At 37.4% G+C, this 25,076-nt stretch overlaps 1 protein-coding gene across 1 annotated transcript in view; it reads left to right on the forward strand.

Moving 5' to 3' along the window:
* The first annotated feature begins 636 nt into the window (after window positions 1–636).
* Window positions 637–25,076, forward strand: part of trabd2a (TraB domain containing 2A) — a 58,305-nt gene continuing 33,865 nt past the window's right edge. Inside the window, exons 1-2 of the mRNA XM_077542763.1 lie at window positions 637–747; window positions 5,138–5,713. Of these exons, the coding sequence (XP_077398889.1) occupies window positions 637–747; window positions 5,138–5,713 (687 nt within the window). The remainder of the gene's footprint in view (window positions 748–5,137; window positions 5,714–25,076) is intronic.

Here is a 25,076-nt window from a genome sequence, read left to right on the forward strand (position 1 = left end):
GTCCCTATATGACGTTAATCATTAAATGTTGGGGGGGGGGGGTGAGAGGTGCTGTAAGGTTAAAGTAAGGTTAGATGTGCTTGTGTGTGCGTAAGGGGGTCTGTGGGCGGAGGGGGGGGGGGGCGACAGGGGGTAGATCCCTGACAGCAGAGATGCGTGTGCGCGCACACAAACACAGCGGAGATGTGGACACACACATAGAGATGCAAATCAAAACAGTCAAGCACTAGTGAGACGTGAGACTTTTTTTTTTTTTTTTTTTTTGGTGCCGCTTCCATTCGCATCAACTTTTTCTAGGTCCACGGTGACGCGCGTGGTTCTGCGCGCACCCACTTTGGATCACCCGCGCAGCCGGGAGAGAATAGAGGAGCGAGGAAGAAAAAGTTCTGACAAGCAGACGATGTGATGTGAGTGAAGGAAAAGAAGAAGAAGAAGAAGAAGAGGAAGCCCAACAAGTGACCCAACCACCGCTCGAGTCCCAGCGCGGGCTCGACGCGTGAGCATGAACGTTTTGTTTGGCGTGGCCGCGTGGAGCCGTGGACGGTCCGACTCGCGCATGACTTAAGAGGAGTAGTTCGGTATACTTTTTTTTTTTTTTTTTTTTTTTTTTTTGGAGAGGGGGGGGAGAGAGTTACGATGATGCGAGGCACTCTGAGCGCACTGGCCCTTTCATGCCTGGTTCTGGTGGTCCGAGGCGACCCGTGGAGGATCAGACCGGACTCGAGCAACTGTGAGCTCAACAAAAAAGTAAGTCATAGATAGATAGATCATAGGCTAATTATGAAATATATATTTTATAGGTGACCTGAAACATTGATCATATTTTCAGTCCAGCCCAAAATTTGGCAACGCTGCCTGACAGTCAGTTGTCAGGGACAACAATATAAAACTTATTTACATACAGTAGTTTAAAAAAAAAAGACATCTCAGATTCAAATAGGAGATGTCACATGATGATTAAAAAAAAAAGAAGTATACTAATACCAAAAAATGGGGGGAAATGAACTTTTTTTTAAAATGAAATCTAAAACTGAAAGTTTGCTACCCTGCTCCAGCACACCTTTAAAATGTAAAATAACAAAATGTGTGATAGATGTTAAACATTTTTTATATATATATATATATAGAAACATGATCGACCCAACTTCACAAGCTGCCAATCATTGTTTTCAAAACTCTTTGCTCTCTCCATGTTTTCTGCTAATTGGTTGAGAGGATTAGTTAGAGAGTTAAAGTATATATTTAATATATTTAGAAGCTGCCAAGTCCATGGCTCTAAAGACAAAAATGACACAATTAAAAGCATCATATTAAGGTATCGGTACTCGCATACCGTTATCGCCCCCTAGTGGTCGTTTTACAATCAGGAGTGAGAAATGAGAAGAATATATATTTTTTAAATTAATATTATGTCATTTTATTGAAAAAAAAAGCTATATTTAGATATATAGTTCTTTCTTTAAAATTATCTGTCGTTGTTTATTGGAGAAATGTTATGCGCTCGTGGTATCTATTTAGTATGATTTATTTATTCATTCATTCATTCATGTATTTATAGTTTTTAAGAGTATAGTCCAAGCTTCAAGGCGCAACGATAAAGTAGGTACAGCATATTAAAATAATGATGTTAATGGTGTCTTCTAACGGAATCTTCAACTGGTGTTTTTGGTATTTGTAGATTATTGACACCCTTTAAATTGGGCATTAACAGTTAAATAATTCAGAAAAGGTTCATCTTTTCTTTCTGGAGTAACTAATATTTTGTGGCTTTAGGGTTCCAGTGGTTCGTCACGGCATACTTAGAATGTGTAGAACATGGGCTTCATTCATCATTCTTTGTGATATTAAATTGATGAACATGTAATTTGTCTAAATTTTTTTAAAAAGCTACGACTTGCTGGGTCAAATAAAAAAAATACAAAAACAAACAAATAAATAAATGCTGAAGCTCACAGAATTGCAGCCACTCTAGAATTTTTGTCCACAATTCTAAAGCGGGCTCTGCAAGTAACAAAGCCATCAATTATACGCATTCAGTCCACAATCAGCCTCTAGTTTATTTTTGCAAGTCAGTTCCATCTGCAAACATTGAAACGGCTAATCCGCAGTCTGATCATGTGACATCATGTGTATTGTTTGTTTGACACTTTGCTCCCAAGTGGCCTCTTAATAAGTCATTATGGCTCTGTTAGCACACGGCTAATAAACAGTCTCTTGGGTGAGTGTCAGACAGCCGCGCTGTTTGATGTGCAAGGCATGAAATAACTTCTCTTTTACACTACTGGCTTGCCGAAATGCTAATTTAATTGTTGATTCCATGGTCACTAAACTACAAGGGCACTGATAAAGTGAAAGCTACATTCAGGGCTTTGATTTTTTTTTGACAGCATTGACTGAATTCTAGTAAAGCATAAATTCCAACAGATGTCAACAGGGTATTTTCTAATCTAACCCCTGAGCAGAGGCTCTGATCCTTAGTGTACATCACTGCCCCAAGTGGTCAACACTTGTGTAGCACCCTGCAATGTAAGAATTTTCCTAAAATGTAATAAAGCAACGCCTGAAAATGTAATAAAATGTGGAGTCAATTTGATATATATATATATATATATATATATATATATATATATATATATATATATATATATATATATATATATATATATATATATATATATATATTCAGGAAATTATTGGTAGGATGCCCATTACTATAACTAAAACTTTTATGTAACAGTGAACTTAACAAATATTTGATTGACTAACAATAAAACATGAACAAATCATTAAAAAAAAAAATAATAATAATAATAAAGAACAGGCACATTTACTGTAACTGAAACACTTTCCACTTCCAGAAGTCTTCACGGTAGAGCAGTTCTAATCAAGTGGGCGGAGCTTACTTTGATTAACTCAAATTAATTAATCAACTCCGTCAAATAACTCCAACACTGACCACTATTTAAATCAGTGTTAAAAAATACACTTTGGAGGTTGAATTCAACTCTGAAACATTTAACAGCATTTTTTTTTTTTCTGTGAATGTATGTAACAATCATCAAAACACCAAATGGAGCACTTTGGACTGAAAACTAACATGTATATTGCATTATCTGTCAATTTTTACATAAAAAAGGTCCGCCTGAAAATGTAATAAATCACCACTAATGTAATAAGGTATTACATTATTATTAAAGTGTTATTACAATATCAGTCAGGATTTTTTTTTATTGCATTTTTGATCGAGTTAAGTGCAAATTTTATTAAATTTTCAGGAAATTTTAACGTTATAGGTTGCTGCAACATGTTCTTTACATCTGTTTTAAGAGGTTGAACTTTTTAATTCTCATAAACATTGAGAACCGATTGCCATCTCCAGTGGCTGGGTGTTGAGATTTATAATAATACATACTGAACCCAGGCCTAAAACCCTCTTTGTGTTTTGAGGCGTGTTGTTAGTGGTTAGCACGTCTGCTTTACAGACGCGCTTTACTGAGGTCCGGGGTTGGAATCTTGGCAATGGCATTCCCATGTGGAGTTTGCATGTTCTCCCTGTGCTTGTGTGCCCCCCCCCCCGCCCCCCCTCCTGGCTTCCCCTTACATTCCAAAAAATATGTATGAGCTGTGTCAGAAAAGTTCCAAGAATGGCGTCACAAAAACTGTATTTTAAATCCAATTACTAGACGATCTCAGGACTGTCATGTGGGACGTGAGTGGTTGAGGGATGGTGGACCCAAATGTAGGGAAAACAAGGCACTTGATTCCTAAGTGCAATGTGTGGAACTTTAATGAAATGTAGAAAAAATTTTGAGCAGACAACCATGACTTGATGGGCGTGGACAGGACGTAACTGGACTGGGCCTGACATAGCGTAGCTCGACTGGACAGGACGTGACTAGACTAGTCGCCTGAGACTGGACAGGGCGTGACTAGACTGGTCGCGACTATACAGGAAAAAAAAAAGAGAGAGAGCAATGGTGATGATATGTCAAATCGGTAAAATTACCGAATGAACAATACTGAGCTCGCCAGAAAAAAAAGGGGGAAAAAAATAAATAAAAAAATAAAAAATAACTGGACAGGGCGTGACTAGACTGGTCTCCGTGACTGGACAGAAAGAAAAAAAAAAAGAGAGAGTAATGATGATGATGACGACATGTCAAATCGGTAAAATTCCGAATGAACAATACTGAGCTCTCCTGAAAAAAAAGGGGGAAATAAAATAAATTAAAAAGTAAAAAATGACTGGACAGGGCGTGACTAGACTGGTCGCCGTGACTGGACAGGTCGTGACTATACTAGTCGCCATGACTGGACAGAAAGAAAAAAAAAAGAGAGAGTAATGATGATGATGACATGTCAAATCGGTAAAATTATGAATGAACAATACTGAGCTCTCCAGAAAAAAAAAGGGAAAAAATAAAAAAAATAAAATAAATTAAAAAGTAAAAAATGACTGGACAGGGCGTGACTAGACTGGTCGCCGTGACTGGACAGGGCGTGACTATACTAGTCGCCATGACTGGACAGAAAGAAAAAAAAAAGAGAGAGTAATGATGATGATGACATGTCAAATCGGTAAAATTACGAATGAACAATACTGAGCTCTCCAGAAAAAAAAAGGGAAAAAATAAAAAAATAAAAATAAATTAAAAAGTAAAAAATGACTGGACAGGGCGTGACTAGACTGGTCGCCGTGACTGGACAGGGCGTGACTATACTAGTCGCCATGACTGGACAGAAAAAAAAAAAAAGAGAGAGTAATGATGATGATGACATGTCAAATCGGTAAAATTACGAATGAACAATACTGAGCTCTCCAGAAAAAAAAGGGGGAAAAAAAACATGACGTGACGTTGACGAGACACACAAACTCCCGTAACGTGGACAATGCACCCACACTGACTGAACAAACCCCACAAACTAAATGCACTTCTGCTAATTACTTGACAAGACACACCTGGGGAGGACACAAGCGGCTGAGGGCACTGATTATTGGTTACACATAACGAGGGTAGCAGACAAAAAAGAACACGAACCCCCAAAAATCAAACAAAAACCCAACCCCACTGAACCGAAACACGACAAGGATGATTGTTAATCGCAAGTATCACTGCATGCAGGAAAATAACATTTATTCTCCCCCCGGCAGCAAACCGACTTAAACTCCTTCCTGTGGACCATCAAACGAGACCCTCCCTCCTATTTTTACGGCACAATCCACGTCCCTTACACCCGCGTGTGGGACTTCATCCCCGAGAACTCCAAGCTGGCTTTCCAGGAGAGCAACATCGTCTATTTTGAGCTGGACCTGACCGACCCTTACACCATATCCGCCCTGACCAGCTGCCAGCTGCTCCCTCAGGGTGAGAACCTGCAGGACGTTCTCCCCAGAGACATCTATCGCAGACTTAAGAGGCACCTGGAGTACGTCAAACTCATGATGCCCTCTTGGATGACTCCGGATCAGAGAGGGAAGGGACTCTATGCCGACTACCTCTTCAACGCCATCGCCGGAAACTGGGAGAGGAAGCGGCCCGTGTGGGTCATGCTGATGGTGAACTCGCTCACCGAGGCGGACATTAAGACTCGAGGGGTGCCGGTGTTGGACTTGTACCTGGCCCAGGAGGCAGAGAGGATGAGGAAGAGGACGGGAGCTGTGGAGAAGGTGGAGGAGCAGTGTCATCCCCTCAACGGACTCAATTTCTCCCAGGTCAGTGTCAAACAGAAGCGATTTGGAGTGGTTACTTTTATAAACAGAAGTCAAAAATGTATGTACACGAGACACTTTTTTAACCAGCTGGAACTGGTTGACATTCCTGTGAGACAACAGAATCAGAATCATAGCACTTAACAAGTATTTTTTATTTTATTTTTACATTTTATGAAAATACAGTAGTCCTTGTGAATTGTGAGGGTTACGTTCCATAACAACACCCAATAAAACAAAATCCACGAAGTAACAGCCACATATTTGGTGCAGGTATCATTTTTGTCCAGTTGGGTTTGCCATCCTCATATTGTAGCCATAAGTTTGAATTTATGTGGCTTTAAAAGGCGGAGCCTGCCCTATTGAGTGATGTGGGAGTCAGCCAATGAGAGTTTAGTTAGCTGTCGTTAGCTCAGGTTAGCTAGTCTGTGCGTTGCGTTTAAAGGAATGGACTAACAATGCCGCTTCCTCACCGGCAGCCATCTTGCGTTGCCACTCGCTAGGCTCACCTAACTTGAATCCATTGATTTCTCTGCTGCCTTGTCACGTTATTTTCTGACTTTACGGAGAAAATGCCGCCGTGTATAGCATAGGGTTGTACTAGTAAGTCGAACTTTTGCCAGTTACAATTCACAATAATGAGAAAATATACAGACTGGTCGATTAGGGATGTAATGACGATATCGCAATATTAAAAAATAATCATCGTCATATTAAAAGAAGCACATCTGTAAAAAGGCCACCCGTCGGGTGGTTAGTTTATTAGTGCGGTTTAATTTTAATTAGGCATATTTTGGCCATCTATTTTTAATGGCCAGATAAAGGAGGACGTTTGTGAATGGAATCAATCTGTGGAGGAACAGTTTTTTACAGTATCGTGAGCTTTTTTTTTTTTTTTTTTTTGCATCGCCAACCTCTCCACAATATCGTAATAAATACCGTATTATGAGGTTCATATCGGGATAATATCGTCTTGTGTCATTTGGATATCGTTAAATCCTTGAGGTAGATGCACACAGTGAAGTTCGTTCTTTGAGAGTCTCTATTACTCCATAGAGAGATTCTACTAGAGTAAAACACACTGAAAACGAATAAAAAAAATAACAGAAGTTGTCAGTAACAGTGGCAACATAAGATGGCTGCCCTCTGGGACATATTGATAGTCCATTCATATATAAGTCAAGTGATTTAAAAAAAAAAAAAAAAAAAAGTGGATGAATGTGCTTATGTGTTTAATTTGTTTCCATTTGTTCATTTACGCGATTGAAAAGTGAAGCAAAAAGTGACTGTCAATGACAGAAAACGTTTGTTTCTTGATGTCATGTTTCATTGTTAAACGCTTCTATGATGTCAATTAAGGTTACATTGCAGTAAAAAAAATGGTAGTTCTAAACTATACCAACCACAGGTGGCAAATCCAAGTTCAGAAAGTAAAAACCCTGCCACAGTTTGGCTTTAGCCCCAAGTGTTAGCTAGCTAGCTCCCTAACTAGCTAGGGCGTGAGCTAGCATCAATGGCTAAAGCCAAACTGTGGCACGGATTTTACTTCCTGAACTTGGATTTGCCACCTCTACAAAGCACCAAAACATATGTGCTGTGGCTTAGCAAGCTCATAAGTCTTCAAGCGCAAGGATGTGTTATTAGTGGCTCAATAAGTGGACCCGCTGGATATCACTAGTCATTATTCATAGCGTGAGAAGCGATGATGACGATGCACTCATGGTAGGTATTGCTCTGAATGACCGTGAATGCATGAAAGTCTTAATGGCATGTCCAATTAATGGGTGTCACCTGATGTATTGCCGTGCGACATGTGTTCATACTTTTTCCATTTGTTACATTTTCGCACATGACGTCTTTGCAGACAAGGCCTCACTCACAAATTGATTCCACCCAAAGACTTTCGATATAATTGACAAAGACCAAATACACGGATTACGCCTCAACAGGACCGGAGTTGCCACTTTCCTCTCTTCCTCCCCGTGGCTTGTTTGAGTGCAGCGAGGTGCGGGTGTTAATAATCAGCTGTGCAAACATTCAACCCCGCTCTGCCACGTCTTTTGTTATGATGGAAAAATGGATCCTAATGGTTCAGGTCTGAAATCGCCCTAAAAAAAAAAAGAGGCACCTTGTTCCCCCGAACCAGAGGCACACTTGAGCCTCCTTGTCCGCCTGGCTGTCTGTCTGCGCCCTTCGCTGACCCTTCCAGTATTACAAACATCTCACTAAGGCACGAGTCCCTACAGAGTCATGTTGCCTATTATTGAGGAATTTCGGCTAATGCTGCTTGGGAGCTGAGGGGATTATACGCCACCATTTACTCTAACACCCAGAAGCTTTAAGTGCTGTTATTTTAAAGCGGGTCTTGCTGGCCCTCACGGTATAATTCCCTTCCCCAAACCACCCAGCAGCATTTTAGATCCTTGGTGGTGAGTAAATGTAACAAAAATTACATTACATCACTGTGGTATCCTTTATGCCCGGGGGGTCTGCAACCTGCGGCTCTAGAGCCATATGTGGGTCTTTAGGCCCTCTCCTGTGGTTCACTGAGGATCTGTAAAACAATTAGTATAAATAAAATGAATAAATAAATAAAAAACATTTTTTTAGATCAAATATTCTTTAAATGAAATAATTATTTAGATTTAAAAATAAATGTTAATTTTTTTTAAAAAAAGTCAAAAATTTTAAGTTGTCAAAAACAGACAAATGGTAGATGAATAAGTTTTTTTTAAATACCTAAAAATGCCCAACAAGAGACCATAAAATGTCCAAAAAGGAAGAGGAAAATATGAAAATTAGCATAAAATGTCCATGAAATTGTAAAAAATGTCAGAGAATTGAATACAAAAGGCAGAAAATAAAACACTATAAAATGTCCAAAAACAAAAGAAGAAATCCTGAAAATTACCATAAAATGTCCACAAAAATGCCCCCCAAAAAGTCCGAAATTTGAATTAAGAAAAGCCAGGGAAGAAAATGTTCTAAAAAAAAAACCTCATAAAATGTCCATGAAATTGTGAAAAATGTCAGAGAATTTAATTTAAAAAAGGCAGAAAATAAAACATTTAAAAAGTAACTATAAAATGTCCAAAAACAAAAGAAGAAATCCTGAAAATTACCATAAAATGTCCAAAAAATGCCCCCTAAAAAGTCCGAAATTTGAATTAAGAAAAGCCAGGAAAGAAAATGTTCTAAAAAAAAAAACCTCATAAAATGTCCATGAAATTGTGAAAAATGTCAGAGAATTTAATTTAAAAAAAAAGGCAGAAAATAAAACATTTAAAAAGTAACTATAAAATGTCCAAAAACAAAAGAAGAAATCCTGAAAATAACCATAAAATGTCCACAAAAATGCCCCCCAAAAAGTCCGAAATTTGAATTAAGAAAAGGCAGGAAAGAAAATGTTCTAAAAAAAACCTCATAAAATGTCCATGAAATTGTGAAAAATGTCAGAGAATTTAATAAAAAAAAAAGGCAGAAAATAAAACATTTAAAAAGTAACTATAAAATGTCCAAAAACAAAAGAAGAAATCCTGAAAATTACCATAAAATGTCCCCAAAAAGTCCGAAATTTGAATTAAGAAAAGTCAGGAAAAAAAATGTTCAAAAATAACCATAAAATGTTCCAAAACAAAAGAAGAAATCCTGAAAATTACCACAGATTGCTCGTAAAATTGCCAAAAAATGACAGAAATTTATGGCAAAAAAGGCCGAAAAAATATATTTGAAAAAAGCCATAAAATGTCCAAAGAAAGAAAAAAAAATTACCATATGTCCATAAAATTGCCAAAAATGTCAGAAATTTAAAAAAAAATATGAAACACAAAGCTTAAAATTAATAAATTAATAAAAACTGAAGATGAAAGGTAGAAGAAAATGAATCTCTACGTATTGGATGCTTGCTGCATATTTTTCTGTTATGGTACAGCTCTAATTAGCTCTTGGGTCCCTCAGTACATTAGACTAACACTAACACACTGTATTATTCATCACAATGTTCAAATGTTTTGAGGCTCGAGACAGATTTTTTTGTTATTTATTTGGCCTAAAGGGGCTCTTTTGACAGGAAAGGTTGCTGACCCCTACTTTATGTTAAGCTTCCTTTATTGTAACTGGTATAGCACGCATCTCTGGGATGTATGGAACGTGTTACAGCGTCCTTGAAAACAACCTTCAGTCACCCCATGAAGTGCTTTGCATGCTGTGTTAAAAGTGGGAATGAATGAAAACCATGCAAACGTAACCCTTTTTGAAGTCCTCCCGCTCACAGCTGATACCGCCGTGTCTCGTATTTTACAGTCCACATCTTGCGCTTATGTTCTTTCAAATCGACGTTGACTGTTTTTTGGAATAAAACACTAGCAAGCGTTGTCATTGATGCGTTTTGGAAGGGATGCTCGGATTTACAATGGGAACTAGAATAGCAGTCTTTGGAGCGCCGCCATCCGCCACGGTTGAATTGTTTGCGCAACCACATTGTGGTCGGCGCAGTTTCGGCAGTGTGAGGCAGGCAGGAGACAACAACATAATGCATCGACTCAAAAGTATTGCTACTTTCTAGTTTGGCTAATGATGTCATATGGAATACTGTAGACTATTTATTCATTTATCAACATTTGATCCAAATTTGGACCTAAAAGTTATTTCTGGACACATCGTAGTCCTCGTACAAAATTGGGAGAAACAAACAGCAATGAAAAAATACCTCCGGGCCTCACAGTGTATCTGTTTCATTTCACTTTGTGACATGTTGCCGAACACTCACTAAATAACTACCTACATACTCAAACTCCCCCGTGCAATAATGGTTGCCGTCGTACTTTTCCTCAAATTAGATTGTTGGGTCAGAAGGTTTACAACGCCGATTGCTCAGGAGAGGCGTGTTACCGCGGGTCTTTCCTTCCACTTCCTCGACTTTGTTTTCATCAACAATGTCCACAACAATCTCAGGAACTTGTGAAAGAAAGCAGAAGCGGCCAATGACAGCGCTTGTGGTCAACATGTGGCGTCTGCGTGGAGATGCGCTTTCAAGTTCATGGCAGCGTTGGAAAGATTTTTTTTTTTTTTTTTATCATTTCAGCTATTTGGTTTAACGTCGTTTGCTAAGATGATGAAGGTTCATTTCTTCACTTCGATGAAAAAGGCGCATTTTATCAAATATTTGGCAGTTAGGTTTTCACCACAGCCCAGAGGATTACTGGCTGCTTCTTTTCTTCTATCCTTGGTGGAAGTATTGAGTTCTTCCTGCCTAAGGACGGCAACATAAATCCTCAGGGACCCGTCCCATCCTGGACTGGCAGACGGTTCAGGACATTAAAAGTCAGAACCGGCAGATTAAGAAACAATTTTATGCGCAAAATCTATCATGGACATTTTTGGCATTACTTGAAAAAGCTTTTTAAAAGTGAATTATTGTTTGCATTTGAAAAACATGTAGGACAAAAAAAATGTGTAAGTGAAAAGCTTGAAAAGTATGCATAAATTTAAGTAGTGAAAACAAAAAGTCTTAATTTTTGGCGTGAATTTTGACATTTTGGAAAATTTGGGACGCCGACATAAAATAATCTGGGGTGTACCTAATGTGTTGTCCAATATGGTGGCCTTGTTGGGGGTGCCCACAGACAAGAAGGGGATACATTTTTGGAAGAAGAAAAATGGGAGACGTGAATTTTTGGAATATGGGGAAGTTGGAATGGTGAAAATCTATTGAAAAATGTGAAAATAGTAGCAGGACGAATGTGTAATGTTGAATGTGCCATTGAAAATGAATGGGGAATGTTTGGGTGAAAAATGCAAACTTTGTGGGGGTGGGAGGGGGGGGCAGTAATTTTTTAGAATAAGAAAAATGGCAGCCCGGAAGGTGTGAATTTTTGGAACATGGTGAGGTTGGAACGGTGAAAATCTGTTGAAAAATGTGAAAGTAGTAGCAGGACGAATGTTTAATGTTGAATGTGCCATTGAAAATGAATGGGGGATGTTTGCGTGAAAAACACAAACTTTGGGAGGGAAAAGTACATTTTTGGAATAAGAAAAATGGGAGCCCGGAAGGCGTGAATTTTTGGAATATGGTGAAGTTGGAACGGTGAGAATCTGTTAAAAAATGTGAAAGTAGTAGCAGGACGGATATGTAATGTTAAATGTGCAATTGAGAATGAATGGGGGATGTTTGGGTGAAAAACGCAAACTTTTTTTTAGGGTAATTTTTTAGAATAAGAAAAATGAAGTTGAAATGGTGAGAGTCACTTGAAAAATGTGAAAAAAGTAGCAGGACGAAAAAGTGCGAAGAATGAAATGCTGTACAATTTTACAACAATTTTAAAGTGAATGGCGTAGAACAACATAATGGCGAATATAATATAGCTATAATCTTTTGTTTTTACAGTTTCCTACTATATTCTCATGGGTTCATATTCATCCGATAAAGAGCATAACATGCATGCTCTATACGAGGCACTCCTACAGATGAGCAAACTAAGAAACACTCGCACTCCCCTAAAACCACTTTAGAGTCAATTCACATCAATCTAATTAACAAGCTGCAAAACCCTAATTACACGACTATAAAACCCTCTGCCAACAATTGTGTTACAGTAACACTGCATGCGCGGTGACTTGAAACCCCCGCGTAATCACAGCCTTCATTGCATCTAAGCCCACAAAATCTCCAGAGGAGTAAACAATGAATTCTCGTGTCCCTTAAATAACCTTCCGCGCTGACAAAACGCAAACACGCCGCACGACTTGGCGCTGCCTTCCACTCGCACTTTTAAGCTAATCAGCGGCGGTTTGATGTCCGCCCAGATCCGTCTGACTTCAAGCAGCCAGCTCAATATTTCAATAAACAACTCTCGCTCTGCCGTGTGGAGTTGAAAAGGACAATCTCTTCTTTTAAAGCTTTTAAACTCAAATCAGCTGTAAGACTTGTAGGTAGAGCGTGACAAATGAGACGCACCCCTAAAGGGACAATTATGCTTTCTTGGCTGTTTCTTTCTCTGTGACTGAAGAACACTATTCATAATCACTTAATAGGCTCTGAAATGTTTTCACAAGAAAATTACATTGAGCGTTAAAACCAAACTCACAGAAATGAAAAGTACTCGATGGAATTCATAAGTGATCTCCATTTCATATCATATCCTCAAAATGTCCGTGGTTATGTTACCAAATGCATCACGGAAGAAAAACAGTTCAATTAGCCAAATGCTTGACACGACAAACCAAACCACCACCTTTGGAGAGTTTTGTTCCTGCTAAAGAATTTCTGCTGGTTTGATTTTCCCCGAATTCAAATGTTGTGTCATTTTAGCCGAGCAGAGAGATTTGATACGCTTGTTTGTGAACGAGTTGCCTAAGATCTGAGAGCCATTTTGTAACGCTTGCTCTACAAATTCAGTATTTTCATCAGTGGTGGTAGTCTCAGACCTTTGGATATGGCCTAGACTATTATTTTTTTTATAATAAATTAATTTAAGCAAGACAAAAAAAATCAGAAAAGCCATTTGGGAGCCAAAAGAGCCGACTCTTTAAAATGAGCCGAGCCAACGAGCCGGTTGTCCAAAAAGAGCCGTAATTCTCAAAACTACTTTGGCCTGTTCTTCCAGGCTGAAATTATCCTTAAAGGGGAGTCAACTGTAAAAAAAAAAAAAAAGAAGACAATAATATCTTATATGTGACCTCACTAGTCTAAATATGACATTCTGTTTTATATTACATTATGAGTTATGAAGCAAAATCCAGCTTTATCCATCGTTAGGGGCGGCCATTTTGCCACTTGCTGTCGACTGAATATGACATCACAGTTGCTCAGGGCTCAGGCAACGACCAATCCCAGCTCACCTGTTTTCTGAAGCTGAGCTGTGATTGGTTGAATGAAGCTGAGCTGTGATTGGTTGAATGAAGCTGAGCTGTGATTGGTTGAATGGCCGCCCTCTGATATTCATAGAAACAGCTGGATTTTGCAGCTAAACTCATATTCCACTAACACAATATTAACCAAAATACCATATTTAGACTTGTGGGTCTGCATAGAACACATTTTTGTCAAAACAAAATTCCCCTTGAATGTCGTTATTTAAAATGACATCATATTTATAGCGCCTATTTTGGAGAAATCAACGAGGCCCATTGAGTGCTCGCTCTATAAACTACAACAAATGATTCTGTCTTCTCTCAGATCTCTAATCTGTGTAAGCATGACTGCTCTTATTCTCGCACCGTGCCCCTTGTCTTTTGTAGAGCGGGCTCCACCAAGCCCATTACACTAAGTGAGCTTGTTGACGACAACAATGGCCGCATGAAGGCCTCCTTTCTGTGTCGGTGTTGTTGGAACGCTACGGAACATTCCGCGTCTCACTGGAGCAGACCTGCTAATGAAAGTGTTGTTTCTTTCCTGCCATCATTGGGAGTAATGGTGCATGGCGCCGGGATGAATGCAGGTCTATGAGGAATGTTTGAAGCCCATTTGGTCCATTCATGATTACTCGGGATTGGCACAGAAAGCCGAGATGTGGTCTTGGATCTCAAGAAGAGTCATTAAGGAGCAAAAGGCGTGACTTTAAAAGGCGTCATGATGTTACCTGCTCGAGTCTGACTTGAGGTCACGCTTCACATCTTGGGATTTTTTTTTTTTTTTTTTTTTTTTTACAAAGTAAGGTCTGATGAAATCCAAACAAAACCCAGATTCATAACTTGAGAGTAATACAAGGGCGGTTGGCTGAAAATAAAGCATCATTCATACATGTGATGGAGCAATTTAGATCCCGTTATTTCTCTTTTGACTTATTTGCCGAGTACAGTGCTAGCTTTGCTGTTGTCCTGACATATTGCGCAGCAGTCCAGTTGGCACAACAAAATAGCAACTTGCAGTTGTTATCAATTGTCTTCCGATTAGGTTTTAGACAAACTTCTTCCTGTTTTTGCTCAAGTTTCACATGATTGCCTAGCGGTTAGCATGCTGGTATGGAGGACAAAAACTGCCAAAATAAAAAATAAATAAATGACTAAAAGTTAAAATAAAAACGGATTAAAAAAATATAATTAAATAAAAAAAAAAAATAAATATATATATATATATATATATATATATATATATATATATATATATATATATATATATATATATATATATATATATATATATATATATATATATATATATATATATATATATATATATATATATATATATATTGTTGTTTTTCTTTCCATTTATATGTATTTTTTAATTAAATTTTTGAATTATATTTTTTCCATTTTTATTTTCATTATTATATCATATATATTATTATTATTATTATATTATATTTTTAGTCATTTCTTTAGTTTTGAATTTTGGCAGTTTTGGTCCTCCATATGCTGGCCTTACAATTCTGCTGTTTGGAGTTAAAATAAGAATTTTAGGCCCTTCTACGTTAAGATTTAGTCACATTTAAATCACAATCAAATTTTGATTTAGTGTATTATATTCTCTTAAATGAGAGGGCAAAACACACACACAAAAAAAGTAGCTCACACTATTCTGATAACACTGCATAATACAACCATAATGTTTATTTGTACAGGTGTATTAGACATTTTTTTCCCTCTCTAAAATTGTAAAGTAAAGTGTCCCTCAGCGGATGAACTCATGCATGTGTGCGTCCGGAAGAGCGTGCTGTGGCTCTACAGTGATGCTGGCATGATGACAGTATCTCACTGTAACACACAGGCAGCCAAACTGATTACATCTCACTGAAAAGAATCACATCCTGTTCCAGTTTGTGGTGGCACAATGGCCCGATGGCTCATTTTTGCACATGTGGCCAAAAGCAAAATCCATTAGGATTGAGGTGGAACGTGACAACTCGGCCTGATTATTGTCTCTGCTTTTATCATGGGGCAAATAGCAACTTTATTTTCAGTGTGAAGTTTGTGCAGTGAGATGAGATGAACGACAGTAAAAATCATTCTACATGTTGGATGAACTAATTTGACATCGTTAGTAAAAGTTCAAAGTTTTTAAAACTTCCATGGGAATAAATGGGAATTCAGAGAAATGTGGCGATTTAAAGGATTTAAGGGGCATAGGATAAAAGGAAATGAAATGTTCTTGACTAAAATAAAAACATTATGTAGCCTTTTGTAATTCACATAGTTGGTATTAAAAACTACAGCAAAAATAAGACTAAAAATTACAAATGTTGGAGTCCTATGCATCTATTTCTAACATCATAATTTTTGATGAATTCACTCTTATGTGAATTAAATTCATTATTTTAACATTCAATGCACAATAGAATTATTCAGCCTCTAGAAAGCAAATGCTAAGGTCCTGTTCTAATCTGAACAGTTCATATTATTGTTTGGAATCAGAAAGTAGCCTGCTAAGGGAAGGATAAAAACAAACTTTGTGTTCCAAAATTATTTTCCCTTTGTTTTAGTTTTTAAGTGTTCATCAAACCTCACATGGTTGAGTTCTGTCCGTTTTTCACTCTCCATGAACCAGAAAGTAGCATGCTAATACAAATACACCATTCCACAAAATTGCCAATTTCCAAATTTAAATCCCTTTTAAACCACTTGAGTTGCAAATGGAATTACTCCTCATTCAAAATTTTGGGGTCTTGACATCCTATTTCAGGATTTTGCATAGTTGGGACCCAAGTGCAGGGAAACAGGAAGGCAGGAAGTTCTCAAAAAGTAGTCTATTTTCGCCCAAAAACAAGAAGTCCAGAAAAAAAAAAAACAATCTTCAAAGTAACAAAACAAGCACTACAAATAGAATCAAGACTCGAATCCCTGAGGGAGCTGATTGGTAGACACAAGACACCGGGCTAATGAGAACTAGTGGACACAAAAACATCGCAAAAGTAAATCAAATCAAACCCAAATCAACTGACTAACTAACCACAAAAAAGGACAACATAACAAAACCAAATACAATCAAAACCAGATCAACACTTACAAGTATGTATTTCACCATGAATCAGGAAGTAGCTAGCTAGCTAGCTAGCTAGCTAGCTAGCAAACTCCATAGCAGAGTTAAAAAACAATTTCAGTCTCGTCGTCTTACATAAACATCTGTTACAAGTAGAATGAAATGGAAATTTAACTCTGTATTTTTTAGCATTTGTTTGTATTAAGCATGTCGTTTGTATCTGTCACATGGTGGTTAGCCTTCGCTTAACAATGGCCCCCGGGGTCTTGGTCACATTCAGCTTGTAAAAATCTTAACTTGCACAACAATAGAGGACTGACAGGCACCAAACATATTGAAATGAGCATCATAATGACTCTAAGGGCCTTTTAAGTTATGACGGACATTAACTTGCATTAAATTAAATATGAGGGAGTCGCTGTGAGTTACTCTTAATACATTTGTCGATGCTGAGATTTTCTTATTTAAATAGCAAAGCCTCAAATATTGTAGGCTACGATGTTGTATTATCGCGTGCCTGCAGCTGTTTGCTCAGCTGGAAGTCTAGCGGCTTGATGTTGCATCTGCTTTGTCATCCATTTTCCTTAATTAGTTTACTTTATGTAGTCAACTCGAGCCAATTTGCCAACTGACGCATCCTATTTCATTCAAACACAAGACATCTTCTCTAACATGAGGACCATTTACAGTAATATAACCGAAAACATTTACAAAACATGCTCCAGTCGCTACATTGGAAGGAAAATCAGCCCTAATCTTAAAGCAAACACGTACGAAGAGTTTGTTCCCTGCTCTATTTCAACACAAACAAACATTTATTTACACAGTGTCACGTATAAACTGTATGGATTTCTGCAGTTTGCTTAGCAGAAATGCCAACGTCAGGGAGGTGAGTTTGTTTACTGCCAAGTGCTTGTAAAAGCCTCAGTAGGTTGCTTTGTGTCAGCAAAATGGCACGGGAGGCAGCTTGTATTATCATTTTTTTGTTTGATGATTGTCATTTATTTTCATCTTCCCCCTCCAAATAAGAAAAATATTTACAGATAGAGATAAAAGTTCTAAAATATTTATGTTGAATTTTGAAATATTTGTGAATTTCTTTTTTTTTTTTCAAATCTATTTTTAAATAATTTAATTTTTTTTTATTGAGTTGTACAGGTCACATTATTGGTGGAAAAAAAGTTTTTAAATTAAATATCTTGGTCTCATTTTCTTGTCGCATAAAAACCTAGCATTTGAACAGGGGTGTGTAGACTTTTTATATGCGCTGTATTTTTTAATCATTCTAAATTGCGTTGTTTAATTTAAGCACGGAATGACACATTTGTCAATACGTGCGGCCATAAATAAATCTTACAAGGATGTTAGTGAGAAAAAGGATAAAACAAAAAAAAAAAAGAGGCGCTTGGTGTTGAGTATCCGGAGTGACTGGCAGATAATGTCAGAGGAAGTGGCTGACATCTAATATGGGAATGTTTGGTCAACACAAGGGAGGAAATCAAGCACCGTCATGTGACATGATACCAGTGGCTGGAAGCAAAGTGTGAGGGCACCGCGGAAATTCAAGCACTTACTAACTCATACCCGCCCATCTGTAATTACCACAACCGAGATGAAAAACTGCACGTAAACGCGCACGTGCACAAACAAGCAATCTAGCCAGACACAAACAATAATAAACACACTCACGCAATTACGGACACGGTGGACAAACAGAGCCTTTGCTGTAATTAAAGATGGAAAGTTTATACTTCCTGTCATCAAAGCTCACTGAAACGATTACTTGAGGACCGTAAAAAAAATGCAACAAACAATCTGATCTGTGGGACATAACATCTGAGTTCACAGTATTGGAATGCTACTTTTTTTTATTTATTTTTTTAACAGTGTAATAATTTGACCACTAAATTATTTTTATTGTACAATGGGGAGTATTATTGTCATTATCTTGGATCACAACATTTAGTGGTCCCTAATGTGGTTGAACCTGCCTGGATATGCATAACATTTACATTGTATACTACTTGTCAGAGTTTCACAAATCCAATGTTACAACTTGTGACCAATCAAAACGGATCCAGGCAGTCACATGACTGCACACAAACTCCACGCAAGCAGTTTTAAAAGTGACGTATTAACGTAAAACTACCTGTAAAATGACCTGGGTGCGAATAAGTGGCACCGAAAATTGATTGACCTTTATCGAGTCCAAGCAAAGTTTGAGTCACAAAGGTCAGAGTCCAAGTTCAAGTCCAAGTCCAGATGAGAAAAACATCATTTTCGCATAACAAAACCGGTGTTATTTTTCTTTCCCTAATATGAATGCAAAAATGTGAAGATATCGATGTGGCTAAACAGCAGTTTTTGATTTTTTAAATATATTTTTATAACCCACATTTCAGGGTTTTTTGACCCAGGATTCTCACTAAACCTGCTTTGTGAAATACACCCCCAGGTGGCCAATGTCAATGACCGTCTGTTTTGATCATCTGGAAAAATGTCATTTTAAGTTTCTTGAAGGAGGACGTTCATTTTCAGGAGTAAAAATATAGCTGGACTTGGTCGAGTCAATAAAACTATTTTGTGAGTCCAAAGGCCGAGTCCGAGACATGTCAGACTCAATTTGCCAAGGACATAAAATGTGTAGAATCCGGACTTGAGTGCTACAGCCCTATGGACACAAAACGAAACGACAACAAGACCACAACAAAACGAAACGACAACGAAACAAAAACGAAACGGACACAAAACGAAACGACAACAAGACCACAACAAAACGAAACGACAACGAAACAAAAACGAAACGGCAACAAAAACGAAACGACAACAAAATGAAAATTACAACAAAATGACAACAACACAAAAACGACAACAACACGACAACAACATGACAACAAAACAAAACCAAACAAAACCAAACAAAACAAAACGCCAAGAAAACAAAACGACACGAAACGAAATGACAAGAAAACAAGAAAACGACAAGAAAACAAGAAAACGACAAGACAACAAAACAACAACAAAACAAGGCTAAAAAATCATATGCTAACAAAAGAAAGTTGTCAAGCGTCACAGTATGTTATCCACTCATGGTCAACTTTAAATTCCTAAATACAAAACCAATTTAACCCGCAGACCAAAGCTGTTTTGTTCTTTGGATAAATCGCTTCCCCAACTGCTCAACATGTCAGAAAAATATTCGTGGGAGGATTGTTTTTTGACAGGCTTTAGTTTTCAAATCAGCGTTAACCTGACATGCGGTTTAAATATGTAAATGTCTCCATGTCTGCTTGGACCGCTCCATACTGGCCATGTTTGTTGCTGGTCTGGTTGAAATCCAGCTTCTTCAGCACTTAGCAGTAATGAGCCAAACCTCGCTGGACTTGAGCCCAGGGACCCCGAGCCAAAGTTGTCCGCAAGCCACCAACACAGTGCTTTAACAGTTTCTGCTGCCTTGTGCAAACTCACCTGTTTTGATTTATTTAGTCGTTTAAAAAAAAGATTTTTTTTTTTAAATTGCGGCAGCAGGCAGCTTTTTTTGTAATTTGTTGAAATAAGGATCATTGTCTCTTTTCTATTTGTGGTAACATTTGTTTGGTAGCTGCAATTGACCATGTTAGACAGGTATTAATGTAACATTTTTACTTATTTACTATTACAATAACATGAATATAGATTAGACAAACAAACAATACAAATGTTTAATATACGCAATTCACTTTTTTTTTCCTTTACTGTCATCAGTAAAGCCAGAGTTGTTGCTAAAGCTCATCTGTTGGCGTGAGTGTATGTAAATATGTTTAGCTACGCGATGGTATTTAAACTAAGCTAACCGTAAACCTCCTATGTATCCACTGCACATTTTTGGTGGTTTTTGTGGAATTTCACATGGGAGCGCCGAACAGGAGGCATTTTGTTGCATCTCCACAGATGTCTGGACCAGACAGGGAAATGTTTGCACAGTGTTGCATATCTTCAAGAGTAAAACCAACAGTCGCTTGAAGCATCAACGGGAATGTCTTCTATCTAGGTGATAGTTTTTACCCTAACTGCAAAGTTACACTGGACTGCTTATCTATTAGTTGGCTAGCTCGGCAGACAGAAAAGCTTTTTTTATTTATTTTTTTATTATTTATTTATTTATTTATTATTATTATTTTTTTTATTATTATTATTATTATTTTATTATTATTATTATTTTTTTATTATTATTATTATTATTATTTTTTTCCCTGGAAAAGAAAAGCTTATATTAGACACATATAAATGTTAATATTTTTTTGTCAGGCTATAATTCCCATTGGCAATAAATCACCTTGTTTGAATAAATAATTCCTTTAAAAATGTGTTTACACTCACAGGGCCTTATGACTTTGAACCCATGTCAATGTATGAGCTCCTTATATAAAACATATACATAAATGACATCAGGGGCAAGTAAAAAAATTAATAAAAAATAGATGGTTGATCTATTTTTGTATTTATTTTTAAAAGACAACAAAAACATGCTCGCAGTATCCCAACATTGTTATAAGCAAAGACAATTTGTAATTTTGGTATTTTCGCAAAAAACATGAAGTCGACGGACATGATTTGTCTTCACCGGCCACATAAAACGAAACGATGTGGTGGGCCGGATCTGGGCCTTGAGCTTGACACATGTGGTCTATATGACAGATATTGCTGACTTGTGTGACAAGTTATGCATGATTCCTATAAAACATTTGACCTGCAATATTTTATAATACTGATTGTGACATAAAATGAGTGGGTTGAAATCGTGTCCCTTTTGTCATATCAAATGTATTTTTGGAATTCATTCAACTGTTTTTCAGCATTTCAGATTTTTTTGGCTGTAGTTAAAACAGCCAAGAGGAGCCCCAAAAGCCTGTTAGCTTGCAAGCTAGCTTGTTGCTAGCGCCTCTTGCTGTGGCATAGAATACCCTGTGACAGCCCCGTGGATATATATTCCGGTCACCAGAGGCTTTAAGTGGGTTTATTTTTGTGGCTCAAACATGTTGAGATGTGTAGATTTAAGTTGAGTTGAGTAAAGAAAGAAGCTAGACGAAGTAGCATCCATTTTTTTTCAAAGGGCCGTGGTTTCACTCATTCCGTGGACGGCCATTTTGTAGTATCATTTTAATTTGGCCGGGTTATTTACAACATCTTCCCTTGTACGTCAATTTTTGAAGATTTATTTTCACTTTACATGAACTTTAACTGCTACTTCTACATCTACTTCTGAGTAACCCAAAACAGATATTAATGAGCGAGAAAAATCTGAAGCAGGAGTCATGACCAAGTGTTCTCCATTGTTCTGGCTGACCAGTTGAATTAAATGAACAGCTCTAGGGGGGGGATGATGAATAAGGCTACACCAGAAAGTAAGCTTAATTTACAGCTATTAATACAGCAGGGCCGATCGGATAAAAGACCAATTTAACGGCCCATCTGATCAAGTGAACCGGTTGAACACTTTTATAGCGTGTTCCTGCAGCACTTACGCAGCTTGAACACATTTTTGGCAGTCCTCCCACTTCATCGGTGATTGCAACGGGACATTTTGTTCAACCAGACAAATTCAACATTTTTGTGTGTTTCTCCCATTTTTGCTAGTGTGCGGTTAAGAGGTTGTGGTCGGTGGCGGAAAGCTGCGCATCAACAACCGCCACAAATTCTTATTTTATTTTTTATTTTTTTGTCTATGGAGGAAGCTGATGGAACATGCTTGCATGAATGTTGCTGTGACGTGTTTTTTGGGGTGTCTGCGTAGTTGATTAGGCTTGGTTTGCCAGCAGGCGCTTCAGTTCCAAGTGTGGCCCAGCGGTTTATGCAGTCTGACTTTTGTGCTATGATTATTGCTGTCTCTCTATCTGTTCTGCAGAGCCAAAGGTTGCACATTTATTTTGGGGTGTGCTGCTTTTGAAAAAAAAAAAGGAAAAAAAAAGAAAAAAAGTTGCCTTTGCAATGTTATTCCAATCAGCTAACATGAGCATCGTGACACTCGTTTTATGAGGCGTAAGCATCTAAAATATACTTATTTCCATTTTATAATATGTTATTATATTACTGGTGTCAGTTTTTCTTTTTATTATAATTAGCCAGTAAAATCTCAAATAACTATAATTCACAACTTGCGTAATTTAGGCTGCGCAAAATACCACAAAAAAAAAAAGTAAAATGTAAACTGTAAAAAAAAAAGAAAATCTCTGTACTGTATTTATTTTTATTAAATTTATATTTATTTCTTCTATTGATAACATGAATGTTTTATGTAAAAAAAATATCTATATCTAGGTTTACATTGTTTATTCACGCCAGCTAACTTAAAGCGATACTTAAAAGTAAAAAGTTAGTATTTTGTCCAGAATGAATTTGATAACTACGTTATTTTTTGTAAACAATGAATACCTTTACAAACTATTTTTTTCCTCTTGATGTCACCTGGAGATGACATCACATGTGCTGAGGAAGTAGCTAACGACCAATCATGGCTCACCTGTTTGTGATGTCATCTTCAGTCGACAGCAAGTGGGAAAATTTGTTTTTAAAGGCATTCATTCTACATGAAAAATAATGAAGTTATCAAATTTATTCTGGACAAAATATAAACTTTTTACTGCTGAAAATGTCTCATTGAGTCTCAAGTATCCCTTTAACAATCTGTTATCTGCTACTTATTTTTTCTCGATGAGGCGCAAAATGCTAAATTTGCTTAGCAAATTACGAAATCGGCTTTTTAGAGCCTTGTGTAGCTGGAATACAGTTGGAATTCCCAGCATGCCTAAGTAATACTAATTTTGTAGGTGATAGGTAGAGCTGGGTGTCATCCACATAAAAGTGAAAGTGTATATGGAATTTGTGAAATATATTGGCAAGATTTAGGATGTACAGTAGATATATATATATATATATGTGTGTATATGTGTATATATATATGTATATATATTTAAAAAAAATAAAAATAAAATTATTAAATTTTTTTAATTTATTTGTTTGTTTGTTTGTTTTTTTAAAAAAAGGAGAGCAATGATGATGTCAAATCGAATGAACAATACTAAGCTCTCCTGGAAAAAAAAAAAAAAAAAAAAAAAAGGATGTACAGTAGATAATGAAGTTGAAGTGAGCCCAAGACAGAGCCCTGGGGAACACCAGAACAAACGAGGGACAGATGGGATTTTTAATGATTTCATTTGAACAAACTGTGTGCGGCCATGCTAACGTTACGGAGTCTGTTCAGGAGGATGGTATGGATTATTTGCATTTTGAAAATATCATCAAAGGTTCCAAAGTATTTTGGGCAAAAATAGCATTATTGTGAATTACTGTCATTTACAAAAAAATTAAAAAAAAATCCTATAATGAGGAGATCTTGGTATAGCCATAACGCATGTGGACGAGCGTGAGAATCATACACACACAAAAAATAAAGCGGTGACAAGTGAGCTTCTGTGGTTTGTCGCTAACTCTCTTCCCCTATAGTGATGACAGGTGTCGCCGTTATGTGAGTGTCGAACCGTTATTTTCATACTGAATCTTCACACTGTGGTTAAACTATAATACGAATATGAATGGAGACCTCAGCGCTATATCAGGAGACCGCAGTATGAGCCCAGCCATAACTATTAACATCCCTGTCATTAACTTGCCCGTCCTCAGTTGTTTAGTCTAAGACGTCAGAGGAGTGTTCTTTCGAGCCAAAAAGTGGCTTATTCAACATTTTTGGTGCATGCGACTAACAATCAAAGTCATTAAAAAAAAACAAAAATAAGGCACAAACCATCACATCAGAAATGGATATGAAACACTGTGGAACCTTTAAAATTGAAGGCCTTTGCACATTTTTTACGGGTGCAAGTGAGGGAGGATAGTGATGTGGGGGTGCTTTGAGGGTTTGACATGTCAATCAACACAAAACCCAATACACACACACACACACAGACACATGCGCGCAACGCTCACACACACACGGAGACCTCCAAGCCATTTGGGTTGAGGTTGATTCCCTGTGACAGCCTAAATATTTTGGCTGTGTCAGGGTACCAAGGTAAATGCACCCCGAGAGAATGTTTTTACAGGGCGAGAGACTTAGACCAAGAAAGAGAGAGAGAGAATGAGGTTTGAAAAGAGATGGTAACAGCGACATGGCAAAAAAGGACGACTGGACCCTTAGCTTCTTATTAAATGTGGTTTGTATATTTGACTGTGGGCTCGGGGGTCACTTTTGAACAGCGGCTAAAATGTTCACATTCATTGAAGACAAGCAAAGACAGAGCACACTGGCGAGGGGGTGTATGCTGACACTCATTTTCATTGACTTGGCATTCTCACAGGACTGGGACGGATTCTGGCCACATGGCTTGTGGCGTCAACGTATTGTAAGATACAGTAGTAGCATAATATCGTCACATGATTTTTCTTAAATGTTTTACAATTGCGTAATATGTT

This window comes from Vanacampus margaritifer, chromosome 14 (genome assembly GCF_051991255.1).
Source record: "Vanacampus margaritifer isolate UIUO_Vmar chromosome 14, RoL_Vmar_1.0, whole genome shotgun sequence".
In the NCBI taxonomy this organism is placed as follows: Eukaryota; Metazoa; Chordata; class Actinopteri; order Syngnathiformes; family Syngnathidae; genus Vanacampus; species Vanacampus margaritifer.